The sequence below is a fragment of the Coregonus clupeaformis genome, chromosome 3 (assembly GCF_020615455.1).
Source record: "Coregonus clupeaformis isolate EN_2021a chromosome 3, ASM2061545v1, whole genome shotgun sequence".
Taxonomy (NCBI): Eukaryota; Metazoa; Chordata; class Actinopteri; order Salmoniformes; family Salmonidae; genus Coregonus; species Coregonus clupeaformis.
In genome coordinates, this window is record NC_059194.1 from 9,911,019 (window position 1) to 9,928,613 (window position 17,595).

At 45.4% G+C, this 17,595-nt stretch overlaps 1 protein-coding gene across 1 annotated transcript in view; it reads right to left on the reverse strand.

Moving 5' to 3' along the window:
* LOC121541640 (alpha-1,3-mannosyl-glycoprotein 4-beta-N-acetylglucosaminyltransferase B-like) overlaps positions 1-17,595 on the reverse strand; it is a gene marked incomplete at its 5' end in the record, with an annotated part of 86,422 nt that overhangs the window by 24,119 nt on the left and 44,708 nt on the right. The window contains 2 exons of the mRNA XM_041850807.2: positions 15,348-15,462; positions 17,328-17,403. Coding sequence (XP_041706741.2) covers positions 15,348-15,462; positions 17,328-17,403 — 191 coding nt within the window. The remainder of the gene's footprint in view (positions 1-15,347; positions 15,463-17,327; positions 17,404-17,595) is intronic.

Below are 17,595 nucleotides of genomic sequence, written 5' to 3' on the forward strand. Positions count from 1 at the left end.
TTAATTGCACAACAAGCCTCTGTGCATTTGTAACATTTGGCAATGAGGATGGGATCCACATATTACATGGCCCACTGGAAGCTACAGTCACAATGCAGGATCTCAGACAGACATCACAGGATGACGAGCTGATCACAAGGCTTCGCACCTACATCAGGGAAGGATGGCCTACTATGGTGGATGGAGACCTACTGCCATTCTACAGGGTGAGAGATGAGCTCTCATGCTGGGAGGAAGTGTGCATCGCCAGAGGACATCGCACACTGATTCCAGAGGTCCTGAAAGCGCGAGTGCTTCGCATGGCACAGGAGGGGCATCTGGGCATCGTTAAGGTGAAGCAACATTACATTTTAGTCATTTAGCAGACGCTCTTATCCACGCAACGATGCAGGGACACAGTCTGATGGCAAAATATTAACAGATACATTGAGTCTGTTGTGAAGGACTGCACAGCATGCCTGATGAGTGGGAAATCGGGCAGATCCACTCCTGCACCCCTGACACTAGTGGAATGGCCAAAGGCTCCCTGGGACCACCTGGAGGTTGATATCTGTGGAGAGTTGCATGGGGCCCCAGCACACGCAAGATACCTACTGGTCATTCATGACTTGCACTCGAAATGGGCAGAAGCCGTGCCGTTGTCCTCTACCGCCTCACAGATGATCATCCAAACACTGGATAAGCTGTTCTGTCAGTAGGATTTGCCCAGCACCATTACGACAGACAATGGCCCCCAGTTTGTCTTGAATGAGCTGTCTGTGTACCTTGAAAAGCAATCCATCAAGCACATCCGGACGGCTGTGTACAACCCTCAAGTAAACGGGGGGGGGGGGTATTCAACTCATCCTTGACCGCTGGCTATGTCCCTTGACCGCTGGCTATGTCCCTTCCGTCTTCAAGAGAGCGAGAGTTGCACCCCTTCTCAAAAAACCAACACTCGATCCCTCTGATGTCAACACCTACAGAACAGTATCCCTTCTTTATTTTCTCTCCAAAACTCTTGAGCGTGCCGTCTTTAGCCAACTCTCTTGCTATCTCTCTCAGAATGACCTTCTTGATCCAAACCAGTCAGGTTTCAAGACTGGTCATTCAACTGAGACTGCTCTTCTCTGTGTCACGGAGGCTCTCCGCACTGCTAAAGCTAACTCTCTCTCCTCTGCTCTTGTCCTTCTAGACCTGTCTGCTGCCTTTGATACTGTGAACCATCAGATCCTTCTCTCCACCCTCTCCGAGCTGGGCATCTCCGGCGCGGCTCACTCTTGGATTGCGTCCTACCTGACCTAGCCTTGACATGACCCTGGACAACACCCTGTCGTTCTCCGCTAACATCAAGGGGGTGACCCGATCCTATAGGTTCATGCTCTACAACATTCGGAGAGTACGACCCTGCCTTACACAGAAAGCGGCACAGGTCCTAATCCAGGCACTTGTCATCTCCCGTCTGGATTACTGCAACTCTCTGTTGGCTGGGCTCCCTGCCTGTGCCATTAAACCCCTACAACTCATCCAGAATGCCGCAGCCCGTCTGGTGTTCAACCTTCCCAAGTTCTCTCACGTCACCCCGCTCCTCCGCACACTCCACTGGCTTCCAGTTGAAGCTCGCATCTGCTACAAGACCATGGTGCTTGCCTACGGAGCTGTGAGGGGAACGGCACCTCCATACCTTCAGGCTCTGATCAGTCCCTACACCCAAACGAGGGCATTGCGTTCATACACCTCTGGCCTGCTGGCCCCCCTACCTCTGCGGAAGCACAGTTCCCGCTCAGCCCAGTCAAAACTGTTCGCTGCTCTGGCACCCCAATGGTGGAACAAGCTCCCTCACGATGCCAGGACAGCAGAGTCACTCACCACCTTCCGGAGACACTTGAAACCCCACCTCTTTAAGGAATACCTGGGATAGGATAAAGTAATCCTTCTACCCCCCCCTTACCCCACCCAACCACCCCCCCCCCAAAAAAAAAAAAAACATATTGTAAAGTGGTTATCCTACTGGCTATAAGGTGAATGCACCAATTTGTAAGTCGCTCTGGATAAGAGCGTCTGCTAAATGACGTAAATGTAAATGTAAATAACGCTTGAACAGGACCCTGAAGGAAGGATTACGGCCTACTTGGCTGAGGGATGACCATTTGATGTGGCTCTGTGCCTTACACTACTCCACATCAGGGCTACCAAGCACTCCACAACTGGGGTGTCTCCTGCCTCCCTGATGATTGGCAGGGAACTGAAACTCCCCTTGGACTGCCTCTGCCCAAAACAAAATAACAAGTTTGCTGCAGCAAGGCAAGCCTATGTTGGAGCAGCACAGCAACGGATGAAACAACGTTATGACACATCTCACAGAGTGAAACAACCAAGCCTGAAGGCCCAGGACTGGGTGTGGATCAGGACTGACAACCATCGGAACAAGCTCTCCTCATTTTGGTCCAAGCCCCTGAGAGTGGAACGACAGCTAGGGCCTGCAACATTCCAACTTCAGGATGGATCCCGCTGGCATGCAAATCGCCTCAAAAAGGTCAATTCGCCTGTGGGGGATCCTTTCCTGACCCGTCTGTCCACATCTCACCATGGGCAGGAGCACCTCCACCCCTACAAATGCCTGCAGTTCCCCTACCACCAGCCGTACCTCTGAACACTGAGAGACCCCAACTCCTCCCTCGTGGTTTAAAGACTATTACATTTACATTTACATTTACGTCATTTAGCTGACGCTCTTATCCAGAGCGACTTACATTATTATTTTCATACTGGCCCCCCGTGGGAAACGAACCCACAACCCTGGCGTTGCAAACACCATGCTCTATCAACTGAGCTACCTCCCTGCCTGCCATTCCCTCCCCTACCCTGGACGACGCTGGGCCAATTGTGCGCCGCCCCATTGGTCTCCCGGTTGCGGCCGGCTACAGCAGAGCCTGGATTCGAACCAGGATCTCTAGTGGCACAGCTAGCACTGCGATGCAGTGCCTTAGACCACTGCGCCACTCGGGAGACTATGTGAACTAGAGCGGGGAGGGTTGGGGGGGAATGTTGTGTTTAGTAAGAAGGTGTCGTAGCTCAGTTGAATATTGAATACTGTTGCTTTAAGAATGTATCAGGCACGCTGTGCGTGTACGGAGGTGTGAGGATTGGATGAGTGAGTTTTGTACGAGCTGTTAACATGTTGACCTGAAGTAAAGACGTTCAGTTTAATTGCACAACAAGCCTCCGTGCATTTGTAACACCCCCCCATGGGAGATTGGCCTCGGAGACAACGTTTAGTCCAGTAGCAACATATTCCATAGACATCTATCGATTTATTAGTCAATGGGCTTCCAATATACTATTCCCCAATAGGTAGAAGTTGCCTGTGGGCACAGATCTCAGATCAGTTTGCCCTCTCCTAATCCTACCCTTAACCATTAGGGGGAACAATTCGACTGAACTTAGATCAGCGCCTACTCCCTAGTCCCTATACATCCTACTGCCTAGTCCCTATACATCCTACTCCTTAGTCTATATATCCTACTTCCTAGTCCCTATACATCCTACTCCCTAGTCCCTATACATCCTACTCCCTAGTCCCTATACATCCTAGTCCCTAGTCCCTATACATCCTACTCCCTAGTCCCTATAGATCCAACTCCCTAGTCCCTATACATCCTACTCCCTAGTCCCTATACATCCTACTCCCTAGTCCCTATAGATCCAACTCCCTAGTCCCTATACATCCTACTCCCTAGTCCCTATACATCCTACTCCCTAGTCCCTATAGATCCAACTCCCTAGTCCCTATACATCCAACTCCCTAGTCCCTATACATCCTACTCCCTAGTCCCTATACATCCTTTTGGTCCTATAGTTGGAGGGAGATTCCAACACACAGTTGAGTGTGAGAGCCTCCATAGACAGGGCCCAGTAATGAGGGAGGTCTTTGCTGGTGGAGATGTGGCTGGAGGGATGGCGTGGTGGGAGAGCAGAGTAGGCATCAATCCCTGGTTAAGCTGGGCCACGAACAGCGCTCTGGGACCTATTAGAGCAAAGTGGAGCAGCAGAGGCTCATGGGAAAGAGTGTGGCACATGCAGTGTAATTGTGTACGTGAGAGTGTGTGTGTGTGAGGGGGATTCTCTGTGTGTGTGTGTGTCAGAGAGAGAAATGGAGAGAAAGAAGCCATGTGTCTTGTGAATCATGGAGGAGAGAGGGAGAGCTTTGAACAGTCCCCTATTTGGTGAAACATTTAGGGTGATTCTCTCATAGACATATACTGTAACATATTATATATCTATGGGTCCTCTCTACTCAGTCTCAAAGTGTTATGGTCAAATGTCACCCTTGTAAACGGCTACTGAAGGATGACACTCAGGTTATTAGTGTATTGTGTCTTCATAATACTTAGTCCATGGCAACCACTTCACTGACGCGTCTTCCAATACTCCAGTAGCGGTGTGTGGGTAAAATCACCGGGGAAGCCAATCCAGATATTTTTTTTTTGCATTGGCTGCTCTATAACCTGTTAGTTCATATGCCTTTCCACCGTAATATATATAGGCCTAAGGCCGGTTTTGTTTCATTACAAAACCGGAGAGCAACATCTGTACGGTGAAGTCCACAAAACATATTGCATGTAACAAACAGTTACATGACCTACAGCATGGTCAGGAATACTGAACAACTATTGATTTAGAACCAAGGAGAGTTACCGCAAGTCGCAAAGAAAACAAGAGCTGCCTCCACTATTCCAGCACCATTTCAATTTCAACATTTTAACATCATCAAATCACCTATGCTTAGTCTAATACAGTGACAACTAAAAGATACCAAAAACGATTTAGTCCAATCAACGTAAGCTAAATATGATGTGGCTGTCCATCGTTCTGATTTGTGTGTGTGTGTGTGTGTGTGTGTGTGTGTGTGTGTGTGTGTGTGTGTGTGTGTGCGTGCGTGCGTGCAAGTAGAAAAAACACGTTGACTCACTCTACTTGTAGAGAAATGCCAATGCCATCCTCCTCTCTTTCATGTTGCCTAAACGGTCTATGACTCTTCATATAGTACACACTTTTATTTTTAGTGTTCCTTGGCTACCTGGCTAAAATGCTTGCTCGCTAGCCTAACTTCCTTTCATGGGCAACAATGCGCTTGTCACCACTGGGACTGGTAAGTGTGGAAAGCGATCCGTTGAAGTCGATAAATGACAAACTGGACATACTAGAGTTGGTAAGGAAGGATGTAAAGGAGTTGAAGGCGAGTCTTGAAATGAGTGACGAAAAAGCTGCGATAATGGAGAAAGATACAAAAAAGCTAAAAGGGACAGTCACTAAGATAGAAACGGATGTTAAGGAACTTAAAAAGGAGAACAACTTTCTGAGAGAAGCCTTACTAGATATACAGACTGGATCGATGAGAGAAAATCTAGTACTTACGGGTATCCAAGAAAAAGAAGGAGGGGTTAACGAAAAAATTGTGAAGGACTTCTTTCTTACAGCGCTTCAAATCCCACTCGATGCTGTTGACAAAGTCCAACTCGAACGTGTACACCGTTTCGGACAAAGAGGACAGAGATACAGTTGAAGTCGGAAGTTTACATACACTTAAATTGGAGTCATTAAAACTCGTTTTTCAACCACTCCACAAATGTCTTGTTAACAAACTGTAGTTTTGGCAAGTCGGTTAGGACATCTACTTTGTGCATGACACAAGTAATTATTCCAACAATTGTTTACAGACAGATTATTTCACTTATAATTCACTGTATTACAGTGGGTCAGAAGTTTACATACACTAATTTGACTGTGCCTTTAAACAGCTTGGAAAATTACAGAAAAAAATGTCATGGCTTTAGAAGCTTCTGATAGGCTAATTGACATCATTTGAGTCAATTGGAGGTGTACCTGTGGATGTATTTCAGGACCTACCTTCAAACTCAGTGCCTCTTTGCTTGACATCATGGGAAAATCTAAAGAAATCAGCCAAGGCCTCAGAAAAAAAATTGTAGACCTCCACAAGTCTGAAGGTACCACGTTCATCTGTACAAACAATAGTACGCAAGTATAAACACCATGACCTAGAGATGAACGTACTTTGGTGCGAAAAGTGCAAATCAATCCCAGAACAACAGCAAAGGACCTTGTGAAGATGCTGGAGGACACCGGTACAAAAGTATCTATATCCACAGTAAAACAAGTCCTATATCGACATAACCTGAAAGGCCGCTCAGCAAGGAAGAAGCCACTGCTCCAAAACCGCCATAAAAAAGCCAGACTACGGTTTGCAACTGCACATGGGGACAAATATCGTATTTTTTAGAGAAATGTCCTCTGGTCTGATGAAACAAAAATAGAACTGTTTGGCCATAATGACCATCGTTATGTTTGGAGGAAAAAGGGGGCTGCTTGCAAGCCGAAGAACACCATCCCAACCATGAAGCACGGGGGTGGCAGCATCATGCTGTGGGGGTGCTTTGCTGCAGGAGGGACTGTTGCACTTCACAAAATAGATGGCATCATGAGGAAGGAAAATTATGTGGAATATATTGAAGCAACATCTCAAGACATCAATCAGGAAGTTAAAGCTTGGTCGCAAATGGGTCTTCCAAATGGACAATGACCCCAAGCATACTTCCAAAATTGTGGCAAAATGGCTTAAGGACAACAAAGTCAAGGTATTGGAGTGGCCATCACAAAGCCCTGACCTCAATCCTATAGAAGATTTGTGGGCAGAAAAAGCGTGTGCGAGCAAGGAGGCCTACAAACCCGACTCAGTTACACCAGCTCTGTCAGGAGGAATGTGCCAAAATGCACCCAACTTAATGTGGGTAGCTTGTGGAAGGCTACCCTAAACGTTTGACCCAAGTTAAACAATTTAAAAGGCAATGCTACCAAATACTAATTGAGTGTATGTAAACTTCTGACCAACTGGGAATGTGATGAAATAAATAAAATCTGAAATAAATAATTCTCTCTACTATTATTCTGACATTTCACATTCTTAAAATAAAGTGGTGATCCTAACTGACCTAAAACAGGGAATTTTTACTAGGATTAAATGTCAGGAATTGTGAAAAACTGAGTTTAAATGTATTTGGCTAAGGTGTATGTAAACTTCCAACTTCAACTGTATATACAGTGGGGGAAAAAAGTATTTAGTCAGCCACCAATTGTGCAAGTTCTCCCACTTAAAAAGATGAGAGAGGCCTGTAATTTTCATCATAGGTACATGTCAACATATGGGGGATTGGAAGTGATGCAGACAATTACATTGATGGAAGTTACAATCTATCTGCAATATTAAAGCTGATCAAAAAAACATGTGCCAGGCCAGCAAGTTAACGTTAGCATTCATGGCAACATGTTGAACTTCCATCCTCTCAGGCCAGGGGCACAATGTATGAACTTATGGTTGGATCAGAATCGTTGTTATAATCATTGGCCAGTACGGAGAATTAAATACAACCACAAGTCCAAATCCCTATCTTCATGGCTAATTTAGGAGAGGGCCGATTTTAGCTAGCTAGCTAGCCAGCCTACGGAGAACAACAACACAACGAGATGCAGCAATTCCATTTTTTTTATTGACATTTGGTTTGTGATGTGAATGGTCTGAAGCTAAATCCAAACTGGCATCCCTTAACCCTTTTTTTGGTGCGCCAGGACCATTCATAGCTGAGCTCACTCAGTTTAGCTCAACGCTGATTGGCTATTATTATATTTTAATCAAGGGAGGCCAAATGCTTGCTGGCTTCCCTTGCATTCAATGCTACTACGAACGGCAACAATGTGACCAGACAGCATCAGATAGATACGCTACACATACAGTGAGGGAAAAAAGTATTTGATCTCCTGCTGATTTTGTACGTTTGCCCACTGACAAAGAAATGATCAGTCTATAATTTTAATGGTAGGTTTATTTGAACAGTGAGAGACAGAATAACAACAAAGAAATACAGAAAAACGCATGTCAAAAATTTTATAAATTGATTTGCATTTTAATGAGGGAAATAAGTATTTGACCCCTCTGCAAAACATGACTTAGTACTTGGTGGCAAAACCCTTGTTGGCAATCACAGAGGTCAGATGATTCTTGTAGTTGGCCACCAGGGTTGCACACATCTCAGGAAGGATTTTGTCCCACTCCTTTTTGCAGATCTTCTCCAAGTCATTAAGGTTTCAAGCCTGACGTTTGGCAACTCAAACCTTCAGCTCCCTCCACAGATTTTCTATGGGATTAACGTCTGGAGACTGGCTAGCCACTCCAGGACCTTAATGTGCTTCTTCTTGAGCCACTCCTTTGTTGCCTTGGCTGTGTGTTTTGGGTCATTGTCATGCTGGAATGCCCATCCACGACCCATTTTCAATGCCCTGGCTGAGGGAAGGAGGTTCTCACCCAAGATTTGACGGTACATGGCCCCGTCCATCGTCCCTTTGATGCGGTGAAGTTGTCCTGTCCCCTTAGCAGAAAAACAGCCCCAAAGCATAATGTTTCCACCTCCATGTTTGACGGTGGGGATGGTGTTCTTGGGGTCATAGGCAGCATTCCTCCTCCTCCAAACATGGCGAGTTTAGTTGATGCCAAAGAGCTCCATTTTGGTCTCATCTGACCACAACACTTTCACCCAGTTCTCCTCTGAATCATTCAGATGTTCATTGGCAAACTTCAGACGGGCATGTATATGTGCTTTCCTGAGCAGGGGGACCTTGCGGGCGCTGCAAGATTTCAGTCCTTCACGGCATAGTGTGTTACCAATTGTTTTCTTGATGACTATGGTCCCAGCTGCCTTGAGATCATTGACAAGATCCTTCCGTGCAGTTCTGGGCTGATTCCTCACCATTCTCATGATCATTGCAACTCCACGAGGTGAGATCTTGCATGGAGCACCAGGCCGAGGGAGATTGACAGTTATTTTGTGTTTCTTCCATTTGCGAATAATCGCACCAACTGTTGTCACCTTCTCACCAAGCTGCTTGGCGATGGTCTTGTAGCCCATTCCAGCCTTGTGTAGGTCTACAATCTTGTCTCTGACATCCTTGGAGAGCTCTTTGGTCTCGGCCATGGTGGAGAGTTTGGAATCTGATTGATTGATTGCTTCTGTGGACAGGTGTCTTTTATACAGGTAACAAGCTGAGATTAGGAGCACTCCTTTTAAGAGTGTGCTCCTAATCTCAGCTCGTTACCTGTATAAAAGACACATGGGAGCCAGAAATCTTTCTGATTGAGAGGGGGTCAAATACTTATTTATAACATTTTTGACATGCGTTTTTCTGGATTTTTTTGTTGTTATTCTGTCTCTCACTGTTCAAATAAACCTACCATTAAAATTATTGACTGATCATTTCTTTGTCAGTGGGCAAACGTACAAAATCCGCAGGGGATCAAATACTTTTTTCCCTCACTGTACTGAGACAGAGGGGCGCTGTTTCGTTTCCTCTGATGTTTTCTCCGGTGAGATACATTTTTTGGGGAAGCCTGGCTTCCCTTGGCATCCATGAATACACACCACTGCAATACTCTTCTTTCACATTCATCAGAGAACAAAACTGTTCTCAGTTGTCACTTGTGTGAGCACACACACACACAACAGAGACACACAGGCACATACAATGGCTTGTATGAATGTGTGGCAGTGGTGGCCTCTTGGGGGCTTTTCAGTGGATACTGTAATTTTTTCTTTACTGATCAGCAGAGAGTCACAAGACACCAGACCCCTCTTAAGCTCTGAATGGAAATGTCCAAAATGTCAAAGGCCACAATCATAAAGTGGAATTCAGCTTCAGCCATACTATTATGAGTCCCATGACAAAAACAGACCATCAGAGAAGGGTTAATTTGGGTATTTTCCGCTCGTCATTTCAAATCAAGCTGCACCATTTTTTTTCAGTCATAGATGAGTGCTGAGGGGTAAGGATAATGTATATCACTATTTGTTTTAATCAAAAGACACAATTGACTCTGATATTGAGTTTGTGGGTGTAGTTAGAAAGCTTGTCTACATGATAGACCCCATGGGGTCTGCCTGTGTCCGGCACTTGTCAAACTCTGCGAAATGGGGATTCTTTGGTTCCGTTTACCTTGGGAGCCGGCCCTGTGCTGGCTGTCAAAACCTCTTTACTTTGGGTCGGAAACAACTAGCTCCGCATGAGCCTCGAAAACACACCACATGTGTTCCCCATTTTCTCACCGAAGATAACACGACCACTGAAAAGTTTTGGCCGCATTTAGAATTTCTTCCCCTTCAGTTCACATTAATTGGAAGTTGGAACTGCTTTCACAAACCGAGACTGTGGCCTTGACTCTAAAATCAATTCAATTTCCTTCAGCTCCAGTCAACAGAGCGCTGTATTTTCACATGCCAGCTACCCCACACTGATAGATTCCGGAAGATATAAGTAATTGATTACTCTCTGCAGTATAATTAGAGCAGAGATCAAATGCAGGTTAATGCTTCAATTAATTTCACTGGCTTTAATTCAAAGTGGGTACTTTTAAATGTAGTTCTGACGAGTTGGAGGGAGCTTAGAAACAACTTTCCTGCCAAGCTGTAGATTTGATTATAACCTTCTGACTAAAATAGCTTACCTTTGCCATTTGTCAGGATTATGCGTATAAATAACCTACTGGCTTTCGAGCCCAATGTTCAAGTATCAGTGTCCTACTTAGAGGTTCAAAGTTAGACCCTCTTTTGGGGTTGCCTTGGTGAGAATCTTAAGTCATAAATCTTTAATGTTCAGTATTAGAGCACCTGGCTAGTTCTTCTGGCTGTAGTAGGTGACATTGGCCTTTAACAGTACTGTGCTAGGGCTAGCTCTTGTTGCTCTAGTCTATTGGTGACATAGCTAGGGTGGCAAAAATCTGGTAACTTTCCCAGAATTCCCTGGTTTTCCAAAAAACATGGTTGGAAGATTCCTGGAATCAGGAGTGAATAAGCAAGAAATCAACCAGGATTTCTGGAAAACCTTGGAATTTTGGGAAATCAAATCAAATCAAATCAAAATAAATTGTCACATGCGCAGAATACAACAGGTGTAGACCTTACAGTGAAATGCTTACTTACAAGCCCTTAACCAACAATGCAGTTTTAAGAAAGAATACCAAAAAAATCCCAAACAAATACAATATAAAATAATACGAAATAAAAGTAACAAATAATTAAAGAGCAGCAGTAAAAATAACAATAGCGAGGCTATATACGGGGGTACCGGTACCGAGTCAATGTGCGGGGGCACCGGTTAGTTGAGGTAATTGAGGTAATATGTACATGTAGGTAGAGTTATTAAAGTGACTATGCATAGATAATAAACAGAGAGTAGCAGCAGTGTAAAAGGGGGGGTCTTATGGCTTGGGGGTAGAAGCTGTTTAGAAGCCTCTTGGATCTAGACTTGGCGCTCCGGTACCACTTGCCGTGCGGTAGCAGAGAGAACAGTCTATGACTAGGGTGGCTGGAGTCTTTTACAATTTTTAGGGCCTTCCTCTGACACCGCCTGGTATAGAGGTCCTGGATGGCAGGAAGCTTGGCCCCAGTGATGTACTGGGCCGTACGCTCTACCCTCTGTAGTGTCTTGCGGTCGGAGGCCGAGTAGTTGCCATACCAGGCAGTGATGAAACCAGTCAGGATGCTCTCGATGGTGAGGCTGTAGAACCTTTTGAGGATCTGAGGACCCATGCCAAATCTTTTCAGTCTCCTTAGGGGGAATAGGTTTTGTCGTGCCCTCCTCACGACTGTCTTGGTGTGCTTGGACCATGTTAGTTTGTTGGTGATGTGAACACCAAGGAAATTGAAGGTCTCGACCCGCTCCGCTACAGCCCTGTCGATGTTAATGGGGGCCTGTTCGGCCCGCCTTTTCCTGTAGTCCACAATCAGCTCCTTTGTCTTGCTCACATTGAAGGAGAGGTTGTTGTCCTGACACCACACTGCCAGGTCTCTGACCTCCTCCCTATAGGCTGTCTCATCGTTGTTGGTGATCAGGCCTACCACTGTTGTGTCATCGGCAAACTTAATGATGGTGTTGAAGTCGTGCCTGGCCATGCAGTCATGAGTGAGCAGGCAGTACAGGAGGTGACTGAGGACGCACCCCTCAGGGGCCCCCGTGTTGAGGATCAGCGTGGCAGATGTGTTGTTACCTACCCTTACCACCTAGGGGCGGCCCGTCAGGAAGTCCAGGATCCAGTTGCAGAGGGAGGTGTTAAGTCCCAGGGTCCTTAGCTTAGTGATGAGCTTTGAGGGCACTATGGTGTTGAATGCTGAGCTGTAGTCAATGAATAGCATTCTCACATAGGTGTTCCTTTTGTCCAGGTGTGAAAGGGCAGTGTGGAGCGCAATAGAGATTGCATCATCTGTGGATCTGTTAGGTCGGTATGCAAATTGGAGTGGGTCTAGGATTTTTGGGATAAGGGTGTTGATGTGAGCCATGACCAGCCTTTCAAAGCACTTCATGGCTACAGATGTGAGTGCTACGGGTCGGTAGTCATTTAGGCAGGTTACGTTAGTGTTCTTGGGCACAGGGACTATGGTGGTCTGCTTGAAACATGTTGGTATTACAGACTCAGACAGGGAGAGGTTGAAAATGTCAGTGAAGACACTTGCCTGTTGGTCAGCACGTGCTCGGAGTACACGTCCTGGTAATCCATCTGGCCCTGCGGCCTTGTGAATGTTGACCTGTTTAAAGGTCTTACTCACATCGGCTACGGAGAGCGTGATCACACATTCGTCCGCAACAGATGCTCTCATGCATGTTTCATTGTTACTTGCCTCGAAGCAAGCATAGAAGTAATTTAGCTCGTCTGGTAGGCTTGTGTCACTGGGCAGCTCGCGGCTGTGCTTCCCTTTGTAGTCTGTAATAGTTTGCAAGCCCTGCCACATCCGACGAGCGTCGGCGCCGGTGTAGTACGATTCGATCTTAGTCCTGTATTGACGCTTTGCCTGTTTGATGGTTCGTCAGAGGGCATAGCGGGATTTCTTATAAGCTTCCGGGTTAGAGTCCCGCTCCTTGAAAGCGGCAGCTCTACCCTTTAGCTAAGTGCGGATGTTGCGTGTAGTCCATGGGTTCTGGTTGGGGTATGTACGTACGGTCACTGTGGGGACGACGTCATCGATGCACTTATTGATGAAGCCAGTGACTGATGTGGTGTACTCCTCAATGCCATCGGAAGAATCCCGGAACATATTCCAGTCTGTGCAAAACAGTCCTGTAGCTTAGCATCTGCTTCATCTGACCACTTTTTTACTGACCGAGTCACTGGTGCTTTCTGCTTTAGTTTTTGCTCTGTAAGCAGGAATTAGGAGGATAGAATTATGGTCAGATTTACCAAATGGAGGGCGAGGGAGAGCTTTGTACGCGTCTCTGTGTGTGGAGTAAAGGTGGTCTAGAGTTTTTTCCCTCTGGTTGCACATTTAACATGCTGGTAGAAATGAGGTAAAACAGATTTAACTTTCCCTGCATTAAAGTCCCCGGCCACTAGGAGCGCCGCCTCTGGATGAGTGTTTTCCTGTTTGCTTATGGCCATATACAGTTCATTGAGTGCGGTCTTAGTGCCAGCATCGGTTTGTGGTGGTAAATAGACAGCTACGAAGAATATAGATGAAAACTCTCTTGGTCGATAATGTGGTCTACAGCTTATCATGAGATACTCTACCTCAAGCGAGCAAAACCTCGAGACTTCCTTAGATATCGTGCACCAGCTGTTGTTTACAAATATACATAGACCGCCACCCCTTGTCTTACCAGAGGCTGCCGTTCTATCCTGCCGATACAGTGTATAACCCGCCAGCTGTATGTTATTCATGTCTTCGTTCAGCCACGACTCGGTGAAACATAAGATATTACAGGGTTCTTTTGGTAGGATATTCGTGCCTGTAGTTCGTCCACTTTATTATCAAGTGATTGTAAATTGGCCAATAGTATCGATGGCAAAGGCAGATTAGCCACTCGTCGCCGGCTCCTTACCAGGGACCCCGATCTCCTTCTGCGATATCTCCTTTTCTTTCTACTACGAATGACGGGGATGAGGGCCCTGTCGGGTGTCTGGAGCAAATCCCTCTCGTCCGACTCATTAAAGAAAAATTATTCGTCCAGTTCAAGGTGAGTAATCGCTGTTCTGATGTCCAGAAGCTCTTTTCGGTCATAAGAGACGGTAGCAGCAACATTATGTACAAAACAAGTTACAAACAATGCGAAAAAACACACAAAATAGCACGGTTGGTTAAGAGTCCATAAAACAGCAGCCATCCCCTAGACATAGCTCTTTAGCACACATAGGCACTCAAAAGTAATGTGCTAGGGCTAGCACTTTAGGCTGTAGTAACACTGCTTTGGTGACACTGAGGGTGTTTTCACATATAGTCCTCTTTAAAAGAACCGATCTCAGTCCTATTTAAAGTGAACTCAAAAACAACTCAGTTCTCTTTGTATTCACACCGCCCTTGCCTTTGAATGAGGACTCAACTCTTTTGCCAGTTCACTTCAACTATTTTGTGAACCGAGTCCTCTTTGCATTTACATTGCTATGCTTAGAAAGGAACCAAGATATTTTTCCAAGTGCAGGACAAGCCATTCAATCAGAATGCGTTATCGGACAGCTAGATATACCTACTTACATTTTGGAAGCTAATAGATAGCATTTAGTTAAAATATGAGACATAATAATTGTAATAAGAAGATACTATTAACATGTACATTTGATTGGTAAATAAATAAATAGCAATAGAATAACTGCAGAATAAATAATGCTGTAATTGAAAATTGTACAACCAAGGTAGGCTACTGCCCCTTTAAGAGCTAGAATATATTTTGTACTCTATGTTGTGATTCTTACTAAATATGTTGTCTTCTCACACTATTCAAACCCCACAATCAATAAACAGCTTGTGAAGCTCTCTTAGCCTATAGATCACATAACCTAAACTAAAAACGTTTTTGGAATTTATGTGCGTCCTTGACAATCGCTAATCAATATCCAAAAACAGCACAAATTTTTTCCTGCGAACCTGCACATCATCATCTTCTCTCTTTTGTGGCACCAATGTAAGGGTTTATGGCAGGGGAAACACTGTTGCAGTAGTCTAGTGTGTGGTGCGGGAATAATGACAAGCGAACCCGGGGAGCTTTGCGTTCACATTGTCCTAAAAAAGGGAACCGGACTGCGGAATTCAAGCAAACCGCCGTCAGACCACCTCTCGAGATGGTCTCAGTTCGGTTCACTTCGGGGGCTCTTTTGAGGGGTCTGAGTTCCTTTGGAGTGTTCACACCGCACAAAAAATTAAGCGAACCACACTGAGTTCAAAAAAATTATCTGAAAGGGACCAAATGTGAAAACACCCTGAGTCGTTGAGACAATCAACAGTAGCACTAGGCTAGCTCTTTTGGCACAGGCTGAGGCTTACCGATGAAGCCCAGCTGGGAGAACTCCAAGATCATCCACTCCTCGGAAGGCTGCTGCAGGGCAAAGTTCTTCATCGTGGTGAAGTAATTGGGACGCGCCACAATGTCATCCTCCAGCTGAGAGAGAGAAAAGGGGAGGAAAATAGTTAAACATTTATTTCCTTTATTAAAGGGTTATTAACGAGACAATTCCCAGTCATTACATTTTATTAAATACTAATAGGTGTAATTTGTAGCAATGGGTTTTTGTAATTGCAGCCATATGGCCTTGACTTCTGAATAATTGAAAACTCTGGAAGGGGTCAAAACATTACACAAAATAGATGACAGTGTGAAATGCTGTAATACACATTTGTATGATTCAGCATATATTTCCAAGTACAATTACTTCATTACTTCATCTGTACACTCTAAACCAATTAACACTATGTCCTTTATCCTCTTACAAAAAAGCTTTAAAATTAGCTTCAAACGAGTCAGTTGACTTGAACAGGAGATGAAACACACAACTACAAAAGACCTCCCAGTCACTGCAACAAATTAACATAAATATAAAGAAAAAAGACATCTGGACAGCCTGCCCTGGTGAGAGGAGTGACAGCTGCTCTGTGTGTCACAAAACAGATGAGGTAATTCTGAAGAAATAAACTGTCACATAATGCTCTCTTCTCCTCTCCAACACTGGGACCACGCAACTCCTGTCACTTCCCATCTCACCCTGCTTCCCTCTCACCCCCTCTTCTCCCGCTGTGAGTGGGTTCCGAGGTGGAGACAGCCCGGATACATTTTTTGTGAGTCGCATGCCACGCCAGGATGATACATTGGGCTGCAACAGATGGCCATTATTCTATCCCCAGCCGGTGGCGAAATAAACATGGCTGTTTCCATCAGTTTCCATCCCAGTGGCTAAAGTCTGCCCGGTAATGAGGAGCAGCTGTTTGTTCAAGCACCTGTTACATGTGTTGGACTGTGTTGCAGGTGTGGATTTAAACCTGTATTTGAACCAGTCTGTTTTAATATATTCTACACTGACAATTTCAACGAATATGGAACATCTAGGTTTTGGAAGTCGAAAAGGGATGTTGAAAGGTGAGTAGCCCCTGTTTTTACAGCTATTTTAACATGGCCTCCTGTCTTCTCTAAGGAGTACAATGGCACATTGTGAATGAGTTCAGAACACATCTCTCCAGGGGACGGGAGTCATTCAGACAATATGTCAGAGCAGCACAGAACCAAATGTTTCTGTGCTCTCATCAAAGCACACAATGTCACATGGAACAAGCGTTGGTGCCTGAGCCATATGCTACACATGCGTTGCATTCCCTCAGTCTCATCTTCAATGGATACAGATTGTCTTCTTGTTCCGAAGACGCTTTGATGGAGGCCTAGTGGTGTGTCAACATATCCTCATACATTATGGGTAGGAATGAGAGAAGACTGATGTCTTACAGCAGCAGAAAGACGGTAACCAAATCCCAACCTAATCACAATGCTCTCTCGTAATCTGCCCCTGGTCTGCATCTGCCTGACAGAGTTTGCATCTTTCCATTTCCTTCCCCGGCTGGGAACTAATGTGGAAGTAATTACCCTGCCCTTCACCAGAGGAGAACCTCCTTGAAGTTCAGAGCGAGTAGCGCTGTCAAAATACGCAACCACATCGAGTGTTAATGTCAAAACGCAAGCGCTCGTCGGCTCTCACGAATGCAGCCCCGGCTGTGGGAGACAACTGAGGCTAATTTATGGCATGTCACCCTCACGATAGGTCTAGCGTGGAAACTGAAGTAAGTGGCGTGCCACCTGCCCAAAGGTTATGTGCAATGGCTGCCCTGTGAGCAATGTAGTTCCAAGCACTGACAACTATTATTCCCAGAACAAACAGTTCATAGTGTCTATACACGTCCAGATTCTCATTTCACACTGCAGAATGTGCTAACTTCTAAACACAGTAAACAGATGCATACTGGAGGCTTGAGGTTTCGTACCTGCACATAGTAGGTCCCTTTAGACTGGGCATACATCATGAGGAAGCAGTAATCCAAATTCTGCTTCGTCCGCCATCTGGAGAGGAAGAGGAGAGTGATGGAGGATGCGGTTAGATTCACAAACCCAAACACACACACATACACCCACACGCACATACACCCACACGCACATGGATGCACACAGGCACTGCACTCGTACACACACACACACACACTCCAGCATCAACGCATGATCCACATTCAAACTAGAGCCCATGCTACCTGACAT